Genomic DNA, 27,991 nt, shown 5'->3' with positions numbered 1-27,991 from the left:
TTGCTGAAAAGCATATTAAGGCCAGCCGTAGCCAGGCTATGAAACCCATGGTTATTTCTCTCTACGGACATCTTTAGCAACAGGCGAAAGATTTATTAGATCTGAAGAGAAACCAGAGTATTCTTTATGTGAAAAGCAGTTCACATGTGCAATCCGAACTACATTCCCACTAACACCCCCTTTGCCTCTGGTGGCTTAGAGATGTAGGGCAGGAATGTTCTAGAATTATAAACTGGAAGAAACTGTAATGATTAAAAATGGCCCCCATGCCATGCATACACTGAAAAGCACAGGACCTGCTGCAGTGTTAATATATATAGACATAATAGCCTATTATACAGGTAATATAGGCTTAATAGCCTATTAAAGTGTGATAATCACATTCCAGTTAATAGAACACTTATGACATCAAATGGCAGCCTACAGAAACAGGAAGCATGCCATCCATACAATTAGAAACATATTTTAGGACATGCTCTGTGAAAACTATGTCTTATTAACCCATGCAGCCTTGGTGCTGTTGCTATGGGTATTTACTCCCCCTTACCCCCGGTAGTCTCCCCTATGTTACCTGCAGCGGGAACGGGTGCAGGGAGAGCAGGGGAGCGCTGTGTATAGCGCCGGGGAGCCGTCCGGAAGAGCGGGCGGCGCCATGTATCATCAGCGTGCGGTGTCAGCGCTGGAAGAGCGGCCGGCGTCTGTGAGTGACGTGCGGCCGCTCTGTGCATGTTAGAAAGCGGGTACTTACTGTGGCTCGGGCGGCGCCTGTCCTACCTCGGTGCCGGGTAATCAGCGCTGGGAGAGCGGCCGGCGTCTCTGAGTGACGTGCGGCCGCTCTGAGCTTCCAGCGTAGTTAAGCGGGGCATATCAGCGGCGGCTTCAGCGGCGGCAAACCCCCACACAGCAGGGCGGCAGCGTGAGCTGACCGCCCTGACACCCCACCATTAGGACATGTGCCGCACCTCCTGTACGCTCCGTCCAGCTTGTGACGGGGCTTTCATCCTGGCTGTGACGGGGCTTTCTGTAAGCTCCGTCCAGTGTCAGACTGACTTCCATAGCGGCTGGGCATAGTGCGTATGAGCTCCCCCTGCTGTGCAGCCGGACGGAGCTCCGTATGCGCAGGAGGCATTAACCCCTACATAGCGGGGCGGCAGCCTGCGCTGACCGCCCCGTTTCCCCCAGCCTACCTTTCTGATCATGGCTGACGACTGCCTCAGCTCTGTAGTCTTGGCTGTGGCGGGGCTTTTTATGTGTAAGCTCCGTCCAGCTCCAGTCAGCTTCCAGTAATCTATGGCTGCGACGGCTTCTTTGTGCAAGCCCGTCCAGCTTTTCCTGGCTGCTCTTTGTAGAAGCAGTGGGCTGTCTGTGGCTGTGAGGGTGCTCTTCGTGAGGACCGACACGCCATGCTGTCTGTGGCTGTGAGGGTGCTCTTTGTGAGGACCGACACGCCATGCGCTGCCCGTGCAGCGGCACTATCCCGGACCCATGTTTTTCCAGAAACTGGGAAGGGATGTGCTAAGTGTAAAAATAAAAATTAAAAATAAAAATTAAAAATAAAAATCCAAGTGTGGCTATACCACAAGCCGATGTTCGTGCTGTGAGCACCGAAAAAACACTGAGACAGTACACTGAGGTACTCGGGGATATGGAGGGGTGGGAGGGTCCTAAATTTGAATATTCAGTGCCTTTGTTCGGCTCCGCCCGTCCATATCCCAAGAGTACTCCAGTGACCCCTAGTGGATGATAAAGAAACAGACTTACCTCCCGTAGCCTCAGCAATCCATGCGTCCAATTCAGGACCAAACAACTTCTTGCCATCGTAAGGCAACGCTTCTATACCTCGTTTGACCTCTGCCTCCGCATGATAAGCTTGCAGCCAGAGTGCTCTTCGTGCCGTAACTAGCGACGATGAAATACGAGAAGTGAGCTGACAGACGTCAGTAGACGCTGTACAGAGATACTCGACAGCCTCAATCATTTGATTTACACGAAGTATCAGGTTTTCGTCATGTAAAAGAGATTTCAGTTCTGTAAGCCATATTATGAGCGCCTTAGTGACCCAAATGCCAACCAATCCAGGTCTCAGCATCACACCTGCTGCTACATACATGGATTTTAGCATAGTTTCTATCTTGCGATCTGAAGGGTCTTTGAGCGTAGTAGCTGCTGGCACTGGTATGGTTAATTTCTTGGTAAGCTTTGACACTGAAGAATCAACTATTGGTGGATTCTCCCATGTACATGTTACAGAGTCTGGAAACGGGTAACTAGACTTAAATCTGCGAGGTATAGAAAACGGTTTATCTAGATTCTGTCGTGTTTCTACTAACATCTGATTAAGAGATTCCGACACAGGAAAACTTATTGGAGTTTTTTGTCGTTTAGTAAATACGACCTGATCATTTGTGAGAGGCTCCTCAGTTTCAGTAAACTTCAGAGACTGACGTACCGCTCTGATGAGATCATCAATGCCGGAACTGTTAAAATCCTCGCCATCTGACTCCACTTCGCCCTCCTCACCCTCATCTTGTTCCGTGAGGTCTGGCATGGAATCGTCAGAATGCAACATAGCAGACACTGGAAAATCATAAGACATATGAAATTTATCCCGTTTACCCAAAATGGATTTGGACCTTACGCAAGGCTGAGACGCCTCCGGTAGTTCTGGCGGTCTCACCCTAGACTCAGATCTTACCGTTTCCCGCTCCTGACGAGCGGCGGTCAATTCTGATTGTAACCTATCCAGTACATTTACTAACATACCCCACGGAGGGTCCGGTGAGGAAATTGGTTGTAAAACAGGAGCAGAAATGGTATTCTGAACCGAATTCACAAAACATACTGTACATGTGGTAGATCCATCCGGTAACACACTGTTACAGACTTTGCAATAATGCTTTTTAGTTTTTGCTGGTGCCTTACTCATTATGGCGACAGACAATACAATACACAAAAAACAGACACTTGCACGACTCAGTAAAATAGCAGTAAGGTGTCTCTGTATATATATCTGGCCAAGTGCAGTACACGTGGCCAGTACTATGAAATGTGATCCCAAATTCCCATTAACACCCCTGCGCCTCCGGTGGAGTAGAGATGTAGTACTGGAACGTTCTGGAATCACAGCAGGAAGACACAGGAAGCATGGTTAAACATGGCTGTCATGCATGCTTACACATATAATCCTAGTGCTGGTTACAAACTTTCACCGATTATAACCCTGCAAATATCCCTGCAGCCTAGCATCTGGTGCTGCAGTATTTGTTATGCCGCTTATTGCCCCCTTATTTATTTATTTATTGCCCCCCCTGCCTCACCCTTGTGTAATGGCTGCCTGCTCTTTCCGAATCAGAGCAGCGGCAGCGCAGCGTGTGGGGCCCCAGCGGGTATCGCCGAGCGCTGTGTCTGAGCCCGGGTGAGCAGCGCGTCAACCAGCGGTGGGACCCGGAGCAGTAGCGGCGGCCGGCTCCGTGAGCGAGAGAGCTGCGGCGCCGGCACCCTCTGAGCGGCAGATCAGCGGCGGCCTGTGTGCGGAAGAACTGCTGTGGCCGTCGCCATGTGGGGAGGGAGGCTGAGTGGGGAGAGCAGCGGCGGGACGGGCGGCTAAGTGGAGCGAGCAGCGGCGCTAAGCGCAAACAATGTCCCCACACCTCGGGGCGGCAGCGGGAGCTGACCGCCCCGTTCACATACCTTTATCCTGCAGCTTGTGAGGAGGCTCCGACGGGGCTTCTGAACAAGCGCCGGCCAGCCTGTGCAGGAGGCTGTGTGTGTGGCTGTGAGGGAGCTCTTTCAGAGAGGCCCGACACGCCCCTGCTGCTATCAGCAGCTGTACTATCCCTGACCCTGCCTTTTGGAAGGGGGAAAGGGATGTAAAATAGAAAAAATAAAATCAAATAAAAAGAAAAAATAAGATTTTACTTACCGATAAATCTATTTCTCGGAGTCCGTAGTGGATGCTGGGGTTCCTGAAAGGACCATGGGGAATAGCGGCTCCGCAGGAGACAGGGCACAAAAAGTAAAGCTTTTCCAGATCAGGTGGTGTGCACTGGCTCCTCCCCCCATGACCCTCCTCCAGACTCCAGTTAGGTACTGTGCCCGGACGAGCGTACACAATAAGGGAGGATTTTGAATCCCGGGTAAGACTCATACCAGCCACACCAATCACACCGTACAACTTGTGATCTAAACCCAGTTAACAGTATGATAACAGCGGAGCCTCTGAAAGATGGCTTCCTTCAACAATAACCCGAATTAGTTAACAATAACTATGTACAATTATTGCAGATAATCCGCACTTGGGATGGGCGCCCAGCATCCACTACGGACTCCGAGAAATAGATTTATCGGTAAGTAAAATCTTATTTTCTCTATCGTCCTAGTGGATGCTGGGGTTCCTGAAAGGACCATGGGGATTATACCAAAGCTCCCAAACGGGCGGGAGAGTGCGGATGACTCTGCAGCACCGAATGAGAGAACTCCAGGTCCTCCTTAGCCAGAGTATCAAATTTGTAAAATTTTACAAACGTGTTCTCCCCTGACCACGTAGCTGCTCGGCAGAGTTGTAATGCCGAGACCCCTCGGGCAGCCGCCCAAGATGAGCCCACCTTCCTTGTGGAGTGGGCCTTTACAGATTTAGGCTGTGGCAGGCCTGCCACAGAATGTGCAAGTTGGATTGTGCTACAGATCCAACGAGCAATCGTCTGCTTAGACGCAGGAGCACCCATCTTGTTGGGTGCATACAATATAAACAACGAGTCAGATTTTCTGACTCCAGCTGTCCTTGCAATATATATTTTTAATGCTCTGACAACGTCCAGTAACTTGGAGTCCTCCAAGTCACTTGTAGCCGCAGGCACTACAATAGGCTGGTTCAGATGAAATGCTGACACCACCTTAGGGAGAAAATGCGGACGAGTCCGCAGTTCTGCCCTGTCCGAATGGAAAATCAGATATGGGCTTTTGTAAGATAAAGCTGCCAGTTCTGACACTCTCCTGGCCGAAGCCAGGGCTAGAAGCATGGTCACTTTCCATGTGAGATATTTCAAATCCACCTTTTTTAGTGGTTCAAACCAATGAGATTTTAGAAAGTCCAAAACCACATTGAGATCCCACGGTGCCACTGGAGGCACCACAGGAGGCTGTATATGCAGCACTCCCTTAACAAAGGTCTGGACTTCAGGGACTGAAGCCAATTCTTTTTGAAAGAAAATCGACAGGGCCGAAATTTGAACCTTAATAGATCCCAATTTGAGACCAATAGACAATCCTGATTGCAGGAAATGTAGGAATCGACCCAGTTGAAATTCCTCCGTCGGAGCACTCCGATCTTCGCACCACGCAACATATTTTCGCCAAATTCGGTGATAATGTTGCATGGTTACTTCCTTCCTTGCTTTAATCAAAGTAGGAATGACTTCTTCCGGCATGCCTTTTTCCTTTAGGATCCGGCGTTCAACCGCCATGCCGTCAAACGCAGCCGCGGTAAGTCTTGAAACAGACAGGGACCCTGCTGAAGCAAGTCCCTCCTTAGAGGTAGAGGCCACGGATCTTCCGTGATCATCTCTTGAAGTTCCGGGTACCAAGTCCTTCTTGGCCAATCCGGAACCACTAGTATCGTTCTTACGCCTCTTTGCCGTATAATTCTCAATACTTTTGGTATGAGAGGCAGAGGAGGAAACACATACACCGACTGGTACACCCAAGGCGTTACCAGCGCGTCCACAGCTATTGCCTGCGGATCTCTTGACCTGGCGCAATACCTGTCCAGTTTTTTGTTGAGGCGAGACGCCATCATGTCCACCATTGGTCTTTCCCAACGGGTTACCAGCATGTGGAAGACTTCTGGATGAAGTCCCCACTCTCCCGGGTGAAGATCGTGTCTGCTGAGGAAGTCTGCTTCCCAGTTGTCCACTCCCGGGATGAACACTGCTGACAGTGCTATCACATGATTCTCTGCCCAGCGAAGAATCCTTGCAGCTTCTGCCATTGCACTCCTGCTTCTTGTGCCGCCCTGTCTGTTCACATGGGCGACTGCCGTGATGTTGTCCGACTGGATCAACACCGGTTTTCCTTGAAGCAGAGGTTCTGCCTGGCTTAGAGCATTGTATATTGCTCTTAGTTCCAGAATGTTTATGTGAAGAGACGTTTCCAGGCTCGTCCATACTCCCTGGAAGTTTCTTCCTTGTGTGACTGCTCCCCAGCCTCTCAGGCTGGCGTCCGTGGTCACCAGGATCCAATCCTGTATGCCGAATCTGCGGCCCTCCAATAGATGAGGACTCTGCAACCACCACAGAAGAGACACCCTTGTCCTTGGAGACAGGGTTATCCGTAGGTGCATCTGAAGATGCGACCCTGACCATTTGTCCAACAGATCCCTTTGGAAAATTCTTGCGTGGAATCTGCCGAATGGAATTGCTTCGTAAGAAGCCACCATTTTTCCCAGGACTCTTGTGCATTGATGTACAGACACCTTTCCTGGTTTTAGGAGGTTCCTGACAAGCTCGGATAACTCCTTGGCTTTTTCCTCCGGGAGAAAAACCTTTTTCTGAACCGTGTCCAGAATCATCCCTAGGAACAGCAGACGAGTTGTCGGCATTAACTGGGATTTTGGAATATTCAGAATCCACCCGTGCTGTTTTAGCACTTCTTGAGACAGTGCTAATCCCATCTCTAGCTGTTCTCTGGACCTTGCCCTTATTAGGAGATCGTCCAAGTATGGGATAATTAATATGCCTTTTCTTCGAAGAAGAATCATCATCTCGGCCATTACCTTTGTAAAGACCCGAGGTGCCGTGGACAATCCGAACGGCAGCGTCTGAAACTGATAGTGACAGTTTTGTACAACGAACCTGAGGTACCCCTGGTGTGAGGGGTAAATTGGAACGTGGAGATACGCATCCTTGATGTCCAAGGATACCATAAAGTCCCCCTCTTCCAGGTTCGCTATCACTGCTCTGAGTGACTCCATCTTGAACTTCTTTATGTACAGGTTCAAGGACTTCAGATTTAGAATAGGCCTTACCGAGCCATCCGGCTTCGGTACCACAAAAAGAGTGGAATAATACCCCTTCCCTTGTTGTAGAAGAGGTACCTTGACTATCACCTGCTGAGAGTACAGCTTGTGAATGGCTTCCAAAACCGTCTCCCTTTCGGAGGGGGACGTTGGTAAAGCAGACTTCAGGAAACGGCGAGGTGGATCTGTCTCTAATTCCAACCTGTACCCCTGAGATATTATCTGCAGGATCCAGGGATCTACTTGCGAGTGAGCCCACTGCGCGCTGTAATTTTTGAGACGACCCCCCACCGTCCCCGAGTCCGCTTGAGAAGCCCCAGCGTCATGCTGAGGCTTTTGTAGAAGCCGGGGAGGGCTTCTGTTCCTGGGAAGGAGCTGCCTGTTGCTGTCTCTTCCCTCGACCTCTGCCTCGTGGCAGATATGAATAGCCCTTTGCTCTCTTATTTTTAAAGGAACGAAAGGGCTGCGGTTGAAAGGTCGGTGCCTTTTTCTGTTGGGGAGTGACTTGAGGTAGAAAGGTGGATTTCCCGGCTGTAGCCGTGGCCACCAAATCTGATAGACCGACTCCAAATAACTCCTCCCCTTATACTGCAAAACTTCCATATGCCGTTTTGAATCCGCATCGCCTGTCCACTGTCGCGTCCATAAAGCTCTTCTGGCCGAAATGGACATAGCACTTACCCGTGATGCCAGTGTGCAGATATCCCTCTGTGCATCACGCATATAAAGAAATGCATCCTTTATTTGTTCTAATGACAGTAAAATATTGTCCCTGTCCAGGGTATCAATATTTTCAATCAGGGACTCTGACCAAACTACCCCAGCACTGCACATCCAGGCAGTCGCTATAGCTGGTCGTAGTATAACACCTGCATGTGTGTATATACTTTTTTGGATATTTTCCATCCTCCTATCTGATGGATCTTTAAGTGCGGCCGTCTCAGGATAGGGTAACGCCACTTGTTTAGATAAGCGTGTTAGCGCCTTGTCCACCCTAGGAGGTGTTTCCCAGCGCTCCCTAACCTCTGGCGGGAAAGGGTATAATGCCAATAATTTCTTTGAAATTATCAGCTTTTTATCAGGGGCAACCCACGCTTCATTACACACGTCATTTAATTCTTCTGATTCAGGAAAAACTATAGGTAGTTTTTTCACACCCCACATAATACCCTGTTTAGTGGTACCTGTAGTATCAGCTAAATGTAACGCCTCCTTCATTGCCAAAATCATAACGTGTGGCCCTACTGGAAAATACGGTTGATTCGTCACCGTCACCACTGGAGTCAGTGCCTGTGTCTGGGTCTGTGTCGACCGACTGAGGCAAAGGGCGTTTCACAGCCCCTGACGGTGTTTGAGTCGCCTGGACAGGCACTAATTGATTGTCCGGCCGTCTCATGTCGTCAAACGACTGCTTTAGCGTGTTGACACTATCCCGTAGTTCCATAAATAAAGGCATCCATTCTGGTGTCGACTCCCTAGGGGGTGACATCCTCATATTTGGCAATTGCTCCGCCTCCACGCCAATATCGTCCTCATACATGTCGACACACACGTACCGACACACAGGGAATGCTCCTAACGAAGACAGGACCCACTAGCCCTTTGGGGAGACAGAGGGAGAGTTTGCCAGCACACACCAAAAGCGCTATATATATATCAGGGATAGCCTTATAATAAGTGCTCCCTTATAGCTGCTTTGTTATATCAAAATATCGCCATAAATTTGCCCCCCCTCTCTGTTTTACCCTGTTTCTGTAGTGCAGTGCAGGGGAGAGACTTGGGAGCCGTCCTGACCAGCGGAGCTGTGAGAGGAAATGGCGCCGTGTGCTGAGGAGATAGGCCCCGCCCCTTTTCTGGCGGGCTCGTCTCCCGCTATTTAGAGAAATCAGGCAGGGGTTAAATATCTCCATATAGCCTCTGGGGGCTATATGTGAGGTATTTTTAGCCTTTATATAGGTTACATTTGCCTCCCAGGGAGCCCCCCCCCAGCGCCCTGCACCCTCAGTGACCGCGTGTGAAGTGTGCTGAGAGGAAAATGGCGCACAGCTGCAGTGCTGTGCGCTACCTTTAGAAGACTGCAGGAGTCTTCAGCCGCCGATTCTGGACCTCTTCTGACTTCAGCATCTGCAAGGGGGCCGGCGGTGCGGCTCCGGTGACCATCCAGGCTGTACCTGTGATCGTCCCTCTGGAGCTTGATGTCCAGTAGCCAAGAAGCCAATCCATCCTGCACGCAGGTGAGTTGACTCCTTCTCCCCTCAGTCCCTCGCTGCAGTGATCCTGTTGCCAGCAGGAATCACTGTAAAATAAAAAACCTAGCTAAACTTTTTCTAAGCAGCTCTTTAGGAGAGCCACCTAGATTGCACCCTTCTCGGCCGGGCACAAAAATCTAACTGGAGTCTGGAGGAGGGTCATGGGGGGAGGAGCCAGTGCACACCACCTGATCTGGAAAAGCTTTACTTTTTGTGCCCTGTCTCCTGCGGAGCCGCTATTCCCCATGGTCCTTTCAGGAACCCCAGCATCCACTAGGACGATAGAGAAATAAAAATTCTTCAAAGTAATCGTGACTTGAGTCACAGAGCTGTTGCTACGTCGAGCACAGAAAAAAATAAGAATTTACTTACCGATAATTCTATTTCTCATAGTCCGTAGTGGATGCTGGGGACTCCGAAAGGACCATGGGGAATAGCGGCTCCGCAGGAGACTGGGCACAAAAGTAAAAAGCTTTAGGACTACCTGGTGTGCACTGGCTCCTCCCCCTATGACCCTCCTCCAAGCCTCAGTTAAGATACTGTGCCCGGACGAGCGTACACAATAAGGAAGGATCTTGAATCCCGGGTAAGACTCATACCAGCCACACCAATCACACCGTACAACTTGTGATCTGAACCCAGTTAACAGTATGATAACAGAAGGAGCCTCTGAAAAGATGGCTCACAACAACAAAATCCCGAGTTTTGTAACAATAACTATGTACAAGTAATGCAGACAATCCGCACTTGGGATGGGCGCCCAGCATCCACTACGGACTATGAGAAATAGAATTATCGGTAAGTAAATTCTTATTTTCTCTAACGTCCTAGTGGATGCTGGGGACTCCGAAAGGACCATGGGGATTATACCAAAGCTCCCAAACGGGCGGGAGAGTGCGGATGACTCTGCAGCACCGAATGAGAGAACTCCAGGTCCTCCTCAGCCAGGGTATCAAATTTGTAGAATTTTGCAAACGTATTTGCCCCTGACCAAGTAGCTGCTCGGCAAAGTTGTAAAGCCGAGACCCCTCGGGCAGCCGCCCAAGATAAGCCCACTTTCCGTGTGGAATGGGCTTTTACAGATTTTGGCTGTGGCAGGCCTGCCACAGAATGTGCAAGCTGAATTGTACTACAAATCCAACGAGCAATCGTCTGCTTAGAAGCAGGAGCACCCAGCGAGTCAGATTTTCTGACTCCAGCCGTCCTGGAAACATATATTTTCAGGGCCCTGACTACGTCCAGCAACTTGGAATCCTCCAAGTCCCTAGTAGCCGCAGGCACCACAATAGGTTGGTTTAAGTGAAATGCTGAAACCACCTTAGGGAGAAATTGAGGACGAGTCCTCAATTCTGCCCTGTCCGTATGAAAAATTAGGTACGGGCTTTTATAGGATAAAGCCGCCAATTCTGATACACGCCTGGCTGAAGCCAGGGCTAACAGCATCACCACTTTCCATGTGAGATATTTCAAGTCCACAGTGGTGAGTGGTTCAAACCAATGTGATTTTAGGAATCCCAAAACTACATTGAGATCCCAAGGTGCCCCTGGAGGCACAAAAGGAGGCTGTATATGCAGTACTCCCTTGACAAACGTCTGAACTTCAGGAACAGAAGCTAGTTCTTTTTGGAAGAATATCGACAGGGCCGAAATTTGAACCTTAATGGGCCCTAATTTGAGGCCCATAGACAGTCCTGTTTGCAGGAAATGCAGGAATCGACCCAGTTGAAAATACTCTGTAGGGGCCTTCCTGGCCTCGCACCACGCAACATATTTACGCCAAATACGGTGATAATGTTGTACGGTTACATCCTTCCTGGCTTTGATCAGGGTAGGGATGACTTCATCCGGAATGCCTTTTTCCTTCAGGATCCGGCGTTCAACCGCCATGCCGTCAAACGCAGCCGCGGTAAGTCTTGGAACAGACATGGTCCCTGAATGCCTTTTTCCTTCAGGATCCGGCGTTCAACCGCCATGCCGTCAAACGCAGCCGCGGTAAGTCTTGGAACAGACATGGTCCCTGCTGGAGCAGGTCCTGTCTTAGAGGTAGAGGCCACGGTTCTTCCGTGAGCATCTCTTGAATTTCCGGGTACCAAGTCCTTCTTGGCCAATCCGGAGCCACGAGTATAGTCTTTACTCCTCTCCTTCTTATGATTCTCAGTACTTTTGGTATGAGAGGAAGAGGAGGGAACACATACACTGACCGGTACACCCACGGTGTTACCAGAGCGTCCACAGCTATTGCCTGAGGGTCCCTTGACCTGGAGCAATATCTGTCCAGTTTTTTGTTGAGGCGAGACGCCATCATGTCCACCTTTGGTTTTTCCCAACGGTTTACAATCATGTGGAAGACTTCTGGGTGAAGTCCCCACTCCCCCGGGTGGAGATCGTGTCTGCTGAGGAAGTCTGCTTCCCAGTTGTCAACTCCCGGAATGAACACTGCTGACAGTGCTATCACATGATTTTCCGCCCAGCGAAGAATCCTTGCCACTTCCGTCATTGCCCTCCTGCTTCTTGTGCCGCCCTGTCTGTTTACGTGGGCGACCGCCGTGATGTTGTCCGACTGGATCAATACTGGCTGACCCTGAAGCAGAGGCCTTGCCTGACTTAGGGCATTGTAAATGGCCCTTAGTTCCAGGATATTTATGTGAAGTGACGTTTCCATGCTTGACCACAAGCCCTGGAAATTTTTTCCCTGTGTGACTGCTCCCCAGCCTCTCAGGCTGGCATCCGTGGTCACCAGGACCCAATCCTGAATGCCGAATCTGCGGCCCTCTAGGAGATGAGCACTCTGTAACCACCACAGGAGAGACACCCTTGTCCTTGGAGACAGGGTTATCCGCTGATGCATTTGAAGATGCGATCCGGACCATTTGTCCAGCAGATCCAACTGAAAAGTTCTTGCGTGGAATCTGCCGAATGGAATCGCTTCGTAAGAAGCCACCATCTTTCCCAGGACCCTTGTGCACTGATGGCCTGGTCTTAGGAGCTTCCTGACTAGGTCGGATAACTCCCTCGCTTTCTCTTCCGGGAGAAACACCTTTTTCTGTACTGTGTCCAGAATCATCCCTAGGAACAGCAGACGTGTCGTCGGAATCAGCTGGGATTTTGGAATATTTAGAATCCATCCGTGCTGTCGTAGTACTACTTGAGACAGTGCTACTCCGACCTCTAACTGTTCTCTGGACCTTGCCCTTATCAGGAGATCGTCCAAGTAAGGGATAATTAAGACGCCTTTTCTTCGAAGAAGAATCATCATTTCGGCCATTACCTTGGTAAAGACCCGAGGTGCCGTGGACAATCCAAACGGCAGCGTCTGAAACTGATAGTGACAGTTCTGTACCACAAACCTGAGGTACCCTTGGTGAGAAGGGCAAATTGGGACATGGAGGTAAGCATCCTTGATGTCCAGAGACACCATATAGTCCCCTTCTTCCAGGTTCGCTATCACTGCTCTGAGTGACTCCATCTTGAACTTGAACCTTTTTATGTAAGTGTTCAAGGCTTTCAGATTTAAAATGGGTCTCACCGAGCCGTCCGGCTTCGGTACCACAAACAGCGTGGAATAATACCCCTTTCCCTGTTGTAGGAGGGGTACCTTGATTATCACTTGCTGGGAATACAGCTTGTGAATGGCTTCCAATACCGCCTCCCTGTCGGGGGGAGACGTTGGTAAAGCAGACTTCAGGAACCGGCGAGGGGGAGCCGTCTCGAATTCCAATTTGTACCCCTGAGATACTACCAGTAGGATCCAGGGGTCCACTTGCAAGTGAGCCCACTGCGCGCTGAAAAACTTGAGACGGGCCCCCACCGTGCCTGAGTCCGCTTGTAAGGCCCCAGCGTCATGCTGAGGACTTAGCAGAAGCGGGGGAGGGCTTCTGTTCGTGGGAAGAGGCTGTCTGTTGCAGTCTTTTTCCCCTTCCTCTGCCCCGGGGCAGATATGAGTGACCTTTTGCCCGCTTGCCCTTATGGGGACGAAAGGACTGAGCCTGAAAAGACGGTATCTTTTTCTGCTGCGAGGTGACTTGGGGTAAAAAGGTTGATTTCCCAGCCGTTGCCGTGGCCACCAGGTCCGATAGACCGCCCCCAAATAACTCCTCCCCTTTATACGGCAATACCTCCATATGCCGTTTGGAATCCGCATCCCCTGACCACTGTCGCGTCCATAATCCTCTTCTGGCAGAAATGGACATCGCACTTACTCTTGATGCCAGAGTGCAAATGTGTCTCTGTGCATCTCGCATATATAGGAATGCATCCTTTAAATGCTCTATAGTCAATAATATATTGTCCCTGTCCAGGGTATCAATATTTTCAGTCAGGGAATCCGACCAAGCCACCCCAGCACTGCACATCCAGGCTGAGGCGATTGCTGGTCGCAGTATAATACCAGTATGTGTGTATATACTCTTTAGGATATTTTCCAGCTTTCTATCAGCTGGTTCCTTTAGGGCGGCCGTATCAGGAGACGGTAACGCCACTTGTTTTGATAAGCGTGTGAGCGCCTTATCCACTCTAGGGGGTGTTTCCCAACGCGCCCTAACCTCTGGCGGGAAAGGGTATAATGCCAATAATTTTTTAGAAATTAGCAATTTTTTATCGGGGGAAACCCACGCTTCATCACACACCTCATTCAATTCATCTGATTCAGGAAAAACTACGGGTAGTTTTTTCACACCCCACATAATACCCTTTTTTGTGGTACTTGTAGTATCAGAAATATTCAAAACCTCCTTCATTGCCGTGATCATGTAACGTGTGGCCCTACTGGAAAATACGTTTGTTTCCTCACCGTCGACACTGGAGTCAGAGTCCGTGTCTGTATCGACCTGGCGCTTTATAGCCCCTGACGGTGTTTGAGACGCCTGTACAGGTATTAACTGATTTGCCGGCTGTCTCATGTCGTCAACAGTCTTTTGTAAAGTGCTGACACTATCACGTAAATCTTTCCATAAGACCATCCAGTCAGGTGTAGACTCCCTAGGGGGTGACATCACTAACACAGGCAATTGCTCCGCCTCCACACCATTTTCCTCCTCATACATGTCGACACAACGTACCGACACACAGCACACACACAGGGAATGCTCTGATAGAGGACAGGACCCCACTAGCCCTTTGGGGAGACAGAGGGAGAGTTTGCCAGCACACACCAGAGCGCTATATATATATATATATATATACAGGGATAACCTTATATAAGTGTTTTTCCCTAATATAGCTGCTGTATATATTTCTATGCCAATTTAGTGCCCCCCTCTCTTTGTTTTACCCTGTTTCTGTAGTGCAGGACTGCAGGGGAGAGTCAGGGAGCCTTCCTCCAACGGAGCTGTGAGGAAAAATGGCGCCAGTGTGCTGAGGAGATAGGCTCCACCCCCTTCTCGGCGGCCTTTCTCCCGCTTTTTTATGGAAATTTGGCAGGGGTTAAATGCATCCATATAGCCCAGGAGCTATATGTGATGTATTTTTTGCCAACAAAAAGGTGTTTTATTGCGTCTCAGGGCGCCCCCCCCAGCGCCCTGCACCCTCAGTGACCGAAGTGTGAAGTGTGCATGAGAGCAATGGCGCACAGCTGCGGTGCTGTGCGCTACCTTATTGAAGACAGGACGTCTTCTGCCGCCAATTTTCCGGACCTCTTCAGTCTTCTGGCTCTGTAAGGGGGCCAGCGGCGCGGCTCCGGGACCCATCCATGGCTGGGCCTGTGATCGTCCCTTTGGAACTAATGTCCAGTAGCCTAAGAAGCCCAATCCACTCTGCACGCAGGTGAGTACGCTTCTCTCCCCTTAGTCCCTCGATGCAGTGAGCCTGTTGCCAGCAGGTCTCACTGAAAATAAAAAACCTACTTTAAACTTTTCCACTAAGCAGCTCAGGAGAGCCCCTTAGCCTGCACCCGTCTCGTTCGGGCACAAAAATCTAACTGAGGCTTGGAGGAGGGTCATAGGGGGAGGAGCCAGTGCACACCAGGTAGTCCTAAAGCTTTTTACTTTTGTGCCCAGTCTCCTGCGGAGCCGCTATTCCCCATGGTCCTTTCGGAGTCCCCAGCATCCACTAGGACGTTAGAGAAACACTGAGAGGTACTCGGGGATATGGAGGGGTGGAGTGTTCTAAATTTAAATATTCAGTGCTGTTCCTACGGAAGCCCGTCCATATCCCAAGAGTACTCCAGTGACCCCTAGTGGATGATAAAGAAAGTTATTTTATTAGCTTTATATCGTGCGAATGCTAAACTGGGACAGTTTATTTTTGGTTTATATATCTATCTTATATACTCACAGATTTGGATGGAATATACGCATATGGAATGGACCGATCCTCGCACATAATAGGTACATGGCAGTAAACCTCAATAGGAAATGTATCACCAGCAAGTACGACAAGGCTGAAATATAATAACAGTAATGTAAGAATAAAAAGAACACAAATAACACGTTAACCAAGTTTTTCCAGCACTGAAACTCATTTATCACAATATCTGTAACACTGTAGGAGTACAAGGTGTCCTACTGGTGTTACTTTGGCACATTATACTAATGTGTCTGCACTAGACCGGAATGGAGCAATGCCACTTATGGCCAAACTAGAACCATACATGTATACTTAAGTGCTATGAATCAATAACTTTTGGCCAGTGCGTAGCTTCCTTATCTGGGTAAAATGTTAACTACTTGCTATAAGCAAATTCTGGGTTGGCTTGGGTATGGGATCCCGGCGGTCAAAATACAGACGTCGGAATCCCGACCATCAGAATGCCGGCGCGGGGGGGGCAGAGGAACGAAGCCCCTGCGGACTCAGTGGCTCGATTCGCTTTCCACATGTTACCTTCCCACTTCATGGGTGTCCACGACACCCAGGAGTGGGAATCGCTGTGGCTGCACTGCCGGCATACTGGCGTCGGTATTCCGACCGCCGGGATTCCAACTACATCCCCAAATTCCTACATACTTAACAGGACCATATTTATCAACATTTTCTTACATAGTGACAGCATATTCAATTGTGCTTTACAATTGGGAACACCACAGTAATAGAATAAAGGCTGGGGGCCAGATGTAGCACAGTGCGAGATGGACAAAGCACAGAGATTCTGGCCGAACTTGTACATTTTAAAGCAGCTATCATTTACAAAGCAAAACGAACCTGGTTTTGCCTTGTAAATGTTCGCTGCTTTAAAGAAACAAAACTGACGAGTTCATATGAAATCTCGCACTGCACTACATCCAGCCCTGGGTATTAACAGACAAAGAGGTAGGAGGCGCCAAGCTCATACTCTATATGCTACATAAGCCCATCAACTGAGCTGGACCACCACAAAGACCTGTTAACTAGTATTAATCAAATATATGTGTGTACTGTCCTTAAGAGTTATTTTGCATATAATTTGGTTTATATTTGGACTACCTGTGGGGGTATTTTGCATCTTAAATAGCTGAAAATGGGATTTTGGTACTTACCGGTAAATCCATTTCTGATTCCACAGGGGACACTGGAAGGTCTTTACAGTGGGTGTATAAATGGTGGCTAAGTGGAGGCGGCACTTTAAATTTTTTAGAATTGTGACTGGCTCCTCCCCTCTATGCCCCCGCCCCCTACAGGGTTACGGTAGTTAGGTTGACACAGCTTAGGCTGACAGTCATTAGGTCAACCACTGAAGGTCGACATGGGCATTAGGTAGACATGTACTAGATAGACAGGTCAAAAGGTCGAGATGAGTTTTCCAAACATTTTTTTCATTTTTTTCATACTTAACGATCCACGTGGACTATGATTGGAACGGTAACCTTGCCTGAAGCATGGCGAGCCATGCGAGGGCACACAGTGCACTAATTGGGGTTCCCGTCACTTTATGAAGAAAGCGATGCCAAAAACAGTAAAAAAAAAAAAAACAACCATGTCGACCTAATGCATGTTGACCTTCCATGGTCGACCTAAGTTGTGTCTATCCAACGACCCCCATACACACCCCAACCCGGCTTGGCAGCATCAGAGAACAAAAACAGCATCAGTCTTACGCAAGTCCGCTGTTCTCTCTATGTAAATATGCAGGGCCCGAACAACATCCAGGGATTTAGAAGAGGGAGAATCACCTGAGAGCACCGGGACCACAATAGGATGGTTAATGTGAAATGCATAAACAACCTTAGATAAGAAAGACCTATGAGATGCGTCTCATGGCCACTCGGCGTGCGCCTGACTGGTACTACACGTCAGTGCGCGCATGGATAGATTACATGGACGCTACATTACGAGTACGAACTTTCGGCAATGCTGGCGCCCACAGAGTAGCACCTGGGGGAGCGCGGGCAGCACACCTGGAACACAGACAATGATATAGGTGAGAATACATCACACAGGTCATGTGATTAGAGCTGACCCTATAATACAGTTAAGCAAATAAGTGGATAAACTTATTTTTTTACGAATTAAATTTTCGGATTGCCTTCATATCGTTTTAAATGATCTTTGCACATTTTGAGAGTGTTTTCATTGTATTTTTGTGGATGGATAATATGATTAATGTGTACGCACCTGATAATGGTTAGATCATCATGGGGGTTTAAATAGGCCCTCTATGCATACTAAGCAAAACTTCCGATGAAGCTAGGTGACAGTGTCTCTGAGAAAAGCGTTAAGAATATATTGCCACCTGCAACATTCATCTCAACGCTGCATATGGATCCAGTATGGACAATTAAAAGACTCCCTGGACTTGTCATTGCAGGACCAGCTTGTGTTACGTCACTCATTGGAACAACCCAGTGGACTGCACATCTAAAGCTTGCTTGCTGATGATTTCAAGTGCCTTTAGACATCACCAACACGGGTAATACCAGCTGATACCAACCGGTACCCCATTTGGGAGTATTAGCTATCGTGTCCGGGATCCTATTGTGGATATAATTATTGGGCAGTTGCTTAAAACAAATTTGCTTCTCAGTATATTTCACAGATTTTTAATTGTGATCACTAGTATTACTTGTTTTATGATAATAAAATAATTTTATATCCATCCACTTTTTAATTATTGGAGATACAACACAGCGCCAGTATTTTTTTTATTCTTGTGTATGTTCATTTAGTGGGATTGACAATCCCTTTAATGGCAGCTTTTGATAGCGCATCTGGGATCTCTCTCTATATTCAGTGATCCCGGAGGAGTTTGGTTGAGAGACCAATGCTGTCCAGCCACCTCTTCCCGGACGGCACTTTTATCAGGAGATCGTCCAGGTACGGAATTATGTTCACTTCATGTTTGCGGAGTAGAGACATCATCTCTGCCATCACCTTGGTGAACACTCTCGGTGCCGTGGAGAGACCAAAGGGCAGGGCCTGGAACTGGTAGTAACAGTCCTGCAGTGCAAACCGTAGATAAGCCTGATGAGGCAGCCAGAACGGAATATGAAGGAACGCATCCACTGCGTCCACTATCTGTGGATTTTTGCATTTTTTCATATCCTCCAGACAAAAAGGAAAAGATGAGCAAACTTTTAGGGATCTGAAACCTCTTATCAGGATTAACCCATGGTTTAAACAGGGTATTCAATTCCTTTGACACAGAAAAAAAGTGACTGAGGACTTCTTTTTTACATTAAAATAAGATTCCTTACACTCCTCTGACACCTTATAAGGAATATGCAGAACATCTCTGATAGCCTCTATTCCCTGTGACAGAGCCACATCCCCCCCCCCCTCCAGGTCTACCTCACCCTCCTCCAAGTCTGACCCATCAGCGTCAGATTGCAGGATATTGGCCAGAGATCGCTTTTGCGGACAAATGGGAGGAGACAGGCGTTTTTTTGACGTTGACGTTCATAAACTCATCCACAGTTTGTTTTAAGTATTGCATCTCTCTCTCATTGCGGGACAATTTTGTAGAAAAAGTGGAAATAATTCCTTTGAGAGAATTAACCCACTCCGGTTCAGCCCCGCTAGCTTGTGAACACCGAGTACCCAGTAGTGATCCCCCTGGTGAAGAGGAACACTCCGCTGTACAAGAAACACTCTTTGCCTGGAGTAATGTAAATGTGACAGCACACACACACACAGGGGAAAAGGTTAAGCACAATTAACCCACAAAGGGCCCTTCAGGGAGACACAGAGTTAATTGGAGCCAGCCCCCTCCACGCCCTTATCGCTAATGCCAAGCTTAGCCGGGTATTAGACTAAAGTTCCCGGATAGGGGACTCAGTACACTAGGTCACTCTTCCCCTGCTATGACCCCCTGGTACCGCTGAGTTAAATTTGGAGTCACACCGGAGGAGCTGTGCGTCCCTGTCCTGTCAGCATCTGTGTCCACTGCAGAAGAAAAAATGTCGCTGGTGAGCTGCTGGATCCTTTTACAGTGAAGCACCGCCCCTTCAATGGCATGCGGTCTTCACGCTTTTTTTTTTTATTGTTATACTGGCTGAGGAATCTGGTGCTTAAAATGTAGAGAAACAGTTTTAAAGCGGTGTTGCCAGTCTGGGTACTGTGTACAGTGTACCGAGACGCAGTTGTGTACTGTGTCTGGAGAGGCATTCCACCCTGTTTAGAAGCCGTGCATCTCTGTATCCTCGTGCCAACATAATGACTGGCGCCCGGCTAACTGGGACGCCGGCTCAGTATGCAACACTTCATTCTTCTGGCTCTGTTAGGGGTGGCGGCGTGCTGCGGGAATGTACACTCGCCGTGGTGGAGCTTGCGAATAGTTCCCTCAGGAGCTCAGGGTCCTGTCAGTGGGGAATGGGACCATTACCTCTTCAAGAGGTTGGGCCGTTCCCCCCCTAAGTCCCACGAAGCAGGCAGACTGTTGTTTTCAGGCAGGGCTTGTTGGCATCAAACAGAAAATAAATGCAGAAAAAACTCTTCAGGAGCTTCCTTCAGTGTGACCGGCTCCTCCGGGCACATTTTCTAAACTGAGTCTGGTGGGAGGGGCATGGAGGGAGGAGCCAGCCCACACTATCAAATTCTTGAAGTGCCCATGGAACCTGGTGGACCAGTCTATACCCCATGGTACTAAATGGACCCCAGTATCCTCTAGGATGCAAGAGAAAAAATAAGAATTTACTTACCGATAATTCTATTTCTCATAGTCCGTAGTGGATGCTGGGGACTCAGTCAGGACCATGGGGAATAGCGGCTCCGCAGGAGACAGGGCACAAAAGCAAGCTTTTAGGATCACATGGTGTGTACTGGCTCCTCCCCCTATGACCCTCCTCCAAGCCTCAGTTAGGTACTGTGCCCGGACGAGCGTACACAATAAGGAAGGATCTTGAATCCCGGGTAAAACTCATACCAGCCACACCAATCACACCGTACAACTTGTGATCTGAACCCAGTTAACAGTATGATAACACAGAAGTAGCCTCTAAAAAAAGATGGCTCACAACAATAATAACCCGATTTTTGTAACAATAACTATGTACAAGTATTGCAGACAATCCGCACTTGGGATGGGCGCCCAGCATCCACTACGGACTATGAGAAATAGAATTATCGGTAAGTAAATTCTTATTTTCTCTAACGTCCTAGTGGATGCTGGGGACTCCGTCAGGACCATGGGGATTATACCAAAGCTCCCAAACGGGCGGGAGAGTGCGGATGACTCTGCAGCACCGAATGAGAGAACTCCAAGTCCTCTTTAGCCAGAGTATCAAATTTGTAAAATTTTACAAACGTGTTCTCCCCTGACCACGTAGCTGCTCGGCAAAGTTGTAAAGCCGAGACCCCTCGGGCAGCCGCCCAAGATGAGCCCACCTTCCTTGTGGAGTGGGCTTTTACAGTTTTAGGCTGTGGCAGGCCTGCCACAGAATGTGCAAGTTGGATTGTGCTACAGATCCAACGAGCAATCGTCTGCTTAGACGCAGGAGCACCCATCTTGTTGGGTGCATACAAGATAAACAACGAGTCAGATTTTCTGACTCCAGCTGTCCTTGAAATATATATTTTCAATGCTCTGACAACGTCCAGTAACTTGGAGTCCTCCAAGTCGCTAGTAGCCGCAGGCACCACAATAGGCTGGTTCAAGTGAAAAGCCGAAACCACCTTAGGGAGAAAATGAGGACGTGTCCGCAGTTCTGCCCTGTCCGAATGGAAAATCAGATATGGGCTTTTGTACGATAAAGCCGCCAACTCTGAAACTCTCCTGGCTGAAGCCAGGGCCAGTAGCATGGTTACTTTCCATGTAAGATACTTCAAATCTACCGATTTGAGAGGCTCAAACCAATGAGATTTGAGAAAATCCAAAACTACGTTTAGATCCCACGGTGCCACTGGAGGCACAATTGGGGGCTGTATATGTAGTACACCCTTGACAAAAGTTTGTACTTCAGGCACTGAAGCCAATTCTTTCTGGAAGAAAATTGATAAGGCCGAAATTTGAACTTTAATAGACCCCAATTTTAGGCCCATAGACAATCCTGCCTGCAGGAAATGTAGGAATCGACCCAATTGAAATTCTTCCGTTGGGGCCTTCTTGGCTTCACACCACGCAACATATTTTCTCCAAATGCGGTGATAATGTTGTGCGGTCACTTCCTTCCTAGCTTTAATCAAGGTAGGAATAACTTCCTCTGGAATGCCCTTTTCTTTTAGAATCCGGCGTTCAACCGCCATGCCGTCAAACGCAGTCGCGGTAAGTCTTGGAACATACAAGGTCCCTGCTGAAGCAGATCCCTTCTTAGAGGTAGAGGCCACGTATCTTCCGTGAGCATCTCTTGAAGTTCCGGGTACCAAGTTCTTCTTGGCCAATCCGGAGCCACTAGTATTGTTCTTACTCCCCTTTTCCGTATAATTCTCAGTACCTTTGGTATGAGAGGCAGAGGAGGGAACACATACACTGACTGGTACACCCACGGTGTTACCAGAGCGTCCACAGCTATTGCCTGAGGGTCTCTTGACCTGGCGCAATATCTGTCCAGTTTTTTGTTGAGGCGAGACGCCATCATGTCCACCTTTGGTTTTTCCCAATGGTTCACAATCATGTGGAAAACTTCCGGATGAAGTCCCCACTCTCCCGGGTGAAGGTCGTGTCTGCTGAGGAAGTCTGCTTCCCAGTTGTCCACTCCCGGGATGAACACTGCTGACAGTGCTATGACATGATTTTCCGCCCAGCGAAGAATCCTTGCAGCTTCTGTCATTGCTCTTCTGCTTCTCGTGCCGCCTTGTCTGTTTACGTGGGCGACTGCCGTGATGTTGTCCGACTGGATCAACACCGGCTGACCCTGAAGCAGCGGTTTCGCCAGGCTTAGAGCATTGTAGATCGCTCTTAGCTCCAGTATATGTATGTGAAGAGACTTCTCCAGGTTTGACCATACACCCTGGAAGTTTCTTCCCTGTGTGACTGCTCCCCAGCCTCGTAGGCTGGCATCCGTAGTCACCAGGACCCAGTCCTGTATGCCGAACCTGCGGCCCTCTAACAGATGGGCACTCTGCAACCACCACAGGAGAGACAACCTTGTTCTTGGTGACAGTGTTATCCGCTGATGCATGTGCAGATGCGATCCGGACCATTTGTCCAGCAGATCCCACTGAAATATTCGTGCGTGGAATCTGCCGAATGGAATTGCTTCGTAAGAAGCCACCATCTTTCCCAGGACTCTTGTGCATTGATGTACTGACACATTTCCTGGTTTTAGGAGGTTCCTGACAAGTTCGGATAACTCCCTCGCTTTCTCCTCCGGGAGAAACACCTTTTTCTGAACAGTGTCCAGAATCATTCCCAGGAACAGCAGACGTGTTGTCGGTGTCAATTGAGATTTTGGAAGATTCAGAATCCACCCGTGTTGTTGAAGCACTACTTGGGTTAGTGCTACCCCGACTTCCAGCTGTTCTCTGGACCTAGCCCTTATCAGGAGATCGTCCAAGTAAGGGATAATTAATACGCCTTTTCTTCGTAGAAGAACCATCATTTCGGTCATTACCTTGGTAAAGACCCGAGGTGCCGTGGACAAACCAAACGGCAGCGTTTGAAACTGATAATGACAGTCTTGTATCACGAACCTGAGATACCCTTGGTGTGAGGGGTAAATTGGGACATGCAGATAAGCATCTTTTATGTCCAGGGACACCATGAAGTCCCCTTCTTCCAGATTCGCTATCACTGCTCTTAGTGACTCCATCTTGAACTTGAATTTCTGTATGTACAGGTTCAAGGATTTCAGATTTAGAATAGGTCTTACCGAACCGTCCGGCTTCGGTACCACAAATAGTGTGGAATAATACCAAGGGGTACCTTGATTATCACCTGCTGAGAATACAGCTTGTGAATGGCTTCCAATACCGTCGCCCTTTCTAAGGGAGGCGTTGGTAAAGCAGACTTTAGGAACCGGCGAGGGGGAGACCTTTCGAATTCCAACATGTAACCCTGAGATACTATCTGCAGGATCCACGGGTCCACCTGTGAGCGAGCCCACTGATTGCTGAAAATCTTTAGTCGACCCCCCACCGCTCCTGAGTCCGCTAGTAAAGCCCCAGCGTCATGCTGATGGCTTTGTAGAACCCGGGGCGGGCTTCTGTTCCTGGGCAGGGGCTGCTTGCTGCCCTCTCTTACCCTTTCCTCTGCCTCGGGGCAGATAAGACTGTCCTTTTGCCCGCTTGTTTTTATAGGAGCGAAAGGACTGCGGCTGAAAAGACGGTGTCTTTTTCTGTTGGGAGGGAGTCTGAGGTAAAAAAGTGGATTTGCCGGCAGTTGCCGTGGCCACCAGATCCGATAGACCGACCCCAAATAATTCCTCTCCTTTATATGGCAATACTTCCATATGCCTTTTGGAATCCGCATCACCTGACCACTGTCGCGTCCATAAACTTCTTCTGGCAGATATGGACATCGCATTTACTCTCGATGCCAGAGTGCAAATATCCCTCTAAGCATCTCGCATATAAAGAAACGCATCCTTTAATTGCTCTAAAGTCAATAAAATACTGTCCCTATCCAGGGTATCAATATTTTCAGTCAGGGAATCCAACCACACTACCCCAGCACTGCACATCCAGGCTGAGGCTATTGCTGGTCGGAGTATAACACCAGTATGTGTGTATATACTCTTCAGTGTAGTTTCCAGCCTCCTATCTGCTGGATCCTTGAGGGCGGCCGTATCAGGAGACGGCAACGCCACTTGTTTTGATAAACGTGTGAGCGCTTTATCCACCCTAGGGGGTGTTTCCCAGCGCGCCCTAACCTCTGGTGGGAAAGGGTATAATGCCAATAACTTCTTTGAAATTAGCAGTTTTCTATCGGGGTTAACCCACGCTTCATCACACACGTCATTCAATTCCTCTGATTCTGGAAAAGCTACAGGTAGTTTTTTCACCCCCCACATAATACCCCTTTTTGAGGTACCTGCAGTATCAGAGATCTGCAAAGCCTCCTTCATTGCCGTGATCATATAACGTGTGGCCCTATTGGAAAATACGTTTGTTTCTTCACCGTCGACACTAGATTCATCTGTGTCGGTACCAGTGTCGACTGACTGAGGTAAGGGACGTTTTACAGCCCCTGACGGTGTCTGAGACGCCTGAGCAGGTACCAACTGGTTTTCCGGCCGTCTCATTTCGTCAACTGACTTTTGTAATGTACTAACATTATCACGTAATTCCATAATTAAAGCCATCCATTCCGGTGTCGACTCCCTAGGGGGTGACATCACCATTACCGGCAATTGCTCCGCCTCCATACCAACATCGTCCTCATACATGTCGACACACACGTACCGACACACAGCAGACACACAGGGAATGCTCTTATCGAAGACAGGACCCCACTAGCCCTTTGGGGAGACAGAGGGAGAGTTTGCCAGCACACACCAAAAGCGCTATAAAATGTATATAAACAACCCTAAAAGGTGTTGTTTCTGTTATATGCGCTTTAAATATATAAATATCGCCAAAATATGCCCCCCTTCTCTTTGTTACCCTGTTTCTGTAGTGCAGTGCAGGGGAGATTCCTGGGAGCCTTCCTCACAGCGGAGCTGAGCAGGAAAATGGCGCTGTGTGCTGAGGAGAATAAGCCCCGCCCCCTTTTCGGCGGGCTTTTCTCCCGGGTTTTGAGATATCTGGCCTGGGTTAAATACATACATATAGCCTCAATGGCTATATGTGATGTATTCTTTGCCATAAAAGGTATTAAATATTGCTGCCCAGGGCGCCCCCAGCAGCGCCCTGCACCCTCCGTGACCGTTCAGTGTGAAGTGTGTAGCAACAATGGCGCACAGCTGCAGTGCTGTGCGCTACCTTCATGAAGGCTGAAGAGCCTTCTGCCGCCTGTTTCCGGACCCACGATCTTCAGCATCTGTAAGGGGGATCGGCGGCGCGGCTCCGGGACGAACCCCAGGGTGACCTGTGTTCCGACTCCCTCTGGAGCTATGTCCAGTAGCCTAAGACTCCAATCCATCCTGCACGCAGGTGAGTTGAAAATCTCTCCCCTAAGTCCCTCGATGCAGTGAGCCTGTTGCCAGCAGGACTCACTGAAAATAAAAAACCTAAAAACTTTTTCTAAGCAGCTCTTTAGGAGAGCCACCTAGATTGCACCCTGCTCGGACGGGCACAAAAACCTAACTGAGGCTTGGAGGAGGGTCATAGGGGGAGGAGCCAGTACACACCATGTGATCCTAAAAGCTTGCTTTTGTGCCCTGTCTCCTGCGGAGCCGCTATTCCCCATGGTCCTGACGGAGTCCCCAGCATCCACTAGGACGTTAGAGAAATAATATTTTACTTACCGGTAAATCTATTTCTCGTAGTCCGTAGTGGATGCTGGGGACTCCGTAAGGACCATGGGGAATAGACGGGCTCCGCAGGAGACATGGGCACTTTAAGAAATAATTTAGATTCTGGTGTGCTCTGGCTCCTCCCTCTATGTCCCTCCTCCAGACTTCAGTTAAAGAAACTGTGCCCGGAAGAGCTGACAGTACAAGGAAAGGATTTTGGGAATCCAGGGTAAGACTCATACCAGCCACACCAATCACACCGTATAACTTGTGATAACTTTACCCAGTTAACAGTATGAACAACAACAGAGCATCAGATAAACCCTGATGCAACTATAACATAACCCTTATTTAAGCAATAACTATATACAAGCATTGCAGAAAAAGTCCGCACTTGGGACGGGCGCCCAGCATCCACTACGGACTACGAGAAATAGATTTACCGGTAAGTAAAAATAAGATTTTACTTACCGGTAAATCTATTTCTCGTACTCCGTAGTGGATGCTGGGGACTCCGTAAGGACCATGGGGAATAGCGGGCTCCGCAGGAGACTGGGCACTCTAAAGAAAGATTTAGTACTATCTGGTGTGCACTGGCTCTTCCCTCTATGCCCCTCCTCCAGACCTCAGTTAAGGAAACTGCGCCCGGAAGAGCTGACATTACAAGGAAAGGATTTTGGGAATCCAGGGTAAGACTCATACCAGCCACACGGTATAACTCGTGATAAACTTACCCAGTTAACAGTATGAACAATAACAGAGCATCAGATAAACCCTGATGCAACTATAACATAACCCTTATTTAAGCAATAACTATATACAAGCATTGCAGAAAAAGTCCGCACTTGGGACGGGCGCCCAGCATCCACTACGGACTACGAGAAATAGATTTACCGGTAAGTAAAATCTTATTTTCTCTAACGTCCTAGTGGATGCTGGGGACTCCGTAAGGACCATGGGGATTATACCAAAGCTCCCAAACGGGCGGGAGAGTGCGGATGACTCTGCAGCACCGAATGGGCAAACACAAGGTCCTCCTCAGCCAGGGTATCAAACTTGTAGAATTTTGCAAATGTGTTTGAACCCGACCAAGTAGCAGCTCGGCAAAGCTGTAATGCCGAGACCCCTCGGGCAGCCGCCCAAGAAGAGCCCACCTTCCTTGTGGAATGGGCTTTCACTGATTTTGGATGCGGCAATCCAGCCGCAGAATGAGCCTGCTGAATCGTGTTACAGATCCAGCGAGCAATAGCTTGCTTTGAAGCAGGAGCACCCACTTTGTTGGATGCATACAGGATAAACAGCGAGTCAGTCTTCCTGACCCCAGCCGTTCTGGTTACATAATTCTTCAAAGCCCGGACTACGTCAAGCAACTTGGAATCTTCCAAGTCACAAGTAGCCGCAGGCACCACAATAGGTTGGTTCAAATGAAAAGATGACACCACCTTTTGCAGAAATTGCGGACGAGTCCGCAATTCTGCCCTGTACATCTGGAAAACCAGATAGGGGCTTTTACATGACAAAGCCGCCAATTCCGACACACGCCTAGCCGGAGCTAAGGCCAACAGCATGACCACTTTCCACGTGAGATACTTTAGCTCCACAGTCTTAAATGGATCAAACCAGTGGGATTTCAGGAAACCCAACACCACGTTAAGATCCCAAAGTGCCACTGGTGGCACAAAAGGGCGCTGAATATGCAGCACTCCCTTAACAAACGTCTGAACCTCAGGCAGTGAAGCCAGTTCTCTTTGAAAGAAAATGTACAGGGCCGAAATCTGGACCTGTATGGACCCTAATTTTAGGCCCATAGTCACTCCTGACTGTAGGAAGTGCAGGAATCGACCCAGCTGGAATTCTTCTGTAGGGCCTTCCTGGCCTCACACCAAGCACATATTTTCGCCATATACGGTGATAATGCTTTGCTGTCACGTCCTTCCTAGCCTTTATCAGCGTAGGAATAACTGCATCCGGAATGCCTTTTTCCACTAGGATCCGTTGTTCAACCGCCATGCCGTCAAACGCAGCCGCGGTAAGTCTTGGAATAGACCGGGCCC

The 27,991-nt window shown here is 48.8% G+C and overlaps 1 protein-coding gene and 1 pseudogene across 1 annotated transcript in view; both read right to left on the bottom strand.

Moving 5' to 3' along the window:
* NHP2 (NHP2 ribonucleoprotein) overlaps nt 1–27,991 on the bottom strand; it is a 68,204-nt gene that overhangs the window by 20,992 nt on the left and 19,221 nt on the right. Inside the window, exon 3 of the mRNA XM_063927895.1 lies at nt 15,532–15,637. Within this exon, the coding sequence (XP_063783965.1) occupies nt 15,532–15,637 (106 nt within the window). The remainder of the gene's footprint in view (nt 1–15,531; nt 15,638–27,991) is intronic.
* On the bottom strand, nt 36–121 carry LOC134938780 (U5 spliceosomal RNA; annotated as a pseudogene).

Source organism: Pseudophryne corroboree, chromosome 6 (genome assembly GCF_028390025.1).
Source record: "Pseudophryne corroboree isolate aPseCor3 chromosome 6, aPseCor3.hap2, whole genome shotgun sequence".
In the NCBI taxonomy this organism is placed as follows: Eukaryota; Metazoa; Chordata; class Amphibia; order Anura; family Myobatrachidae; genus Pseudophryne; species Pseudophryne corroboree.
This window is presented reverse-complemented; position numbering and strand designations above follow the sequence as displayed.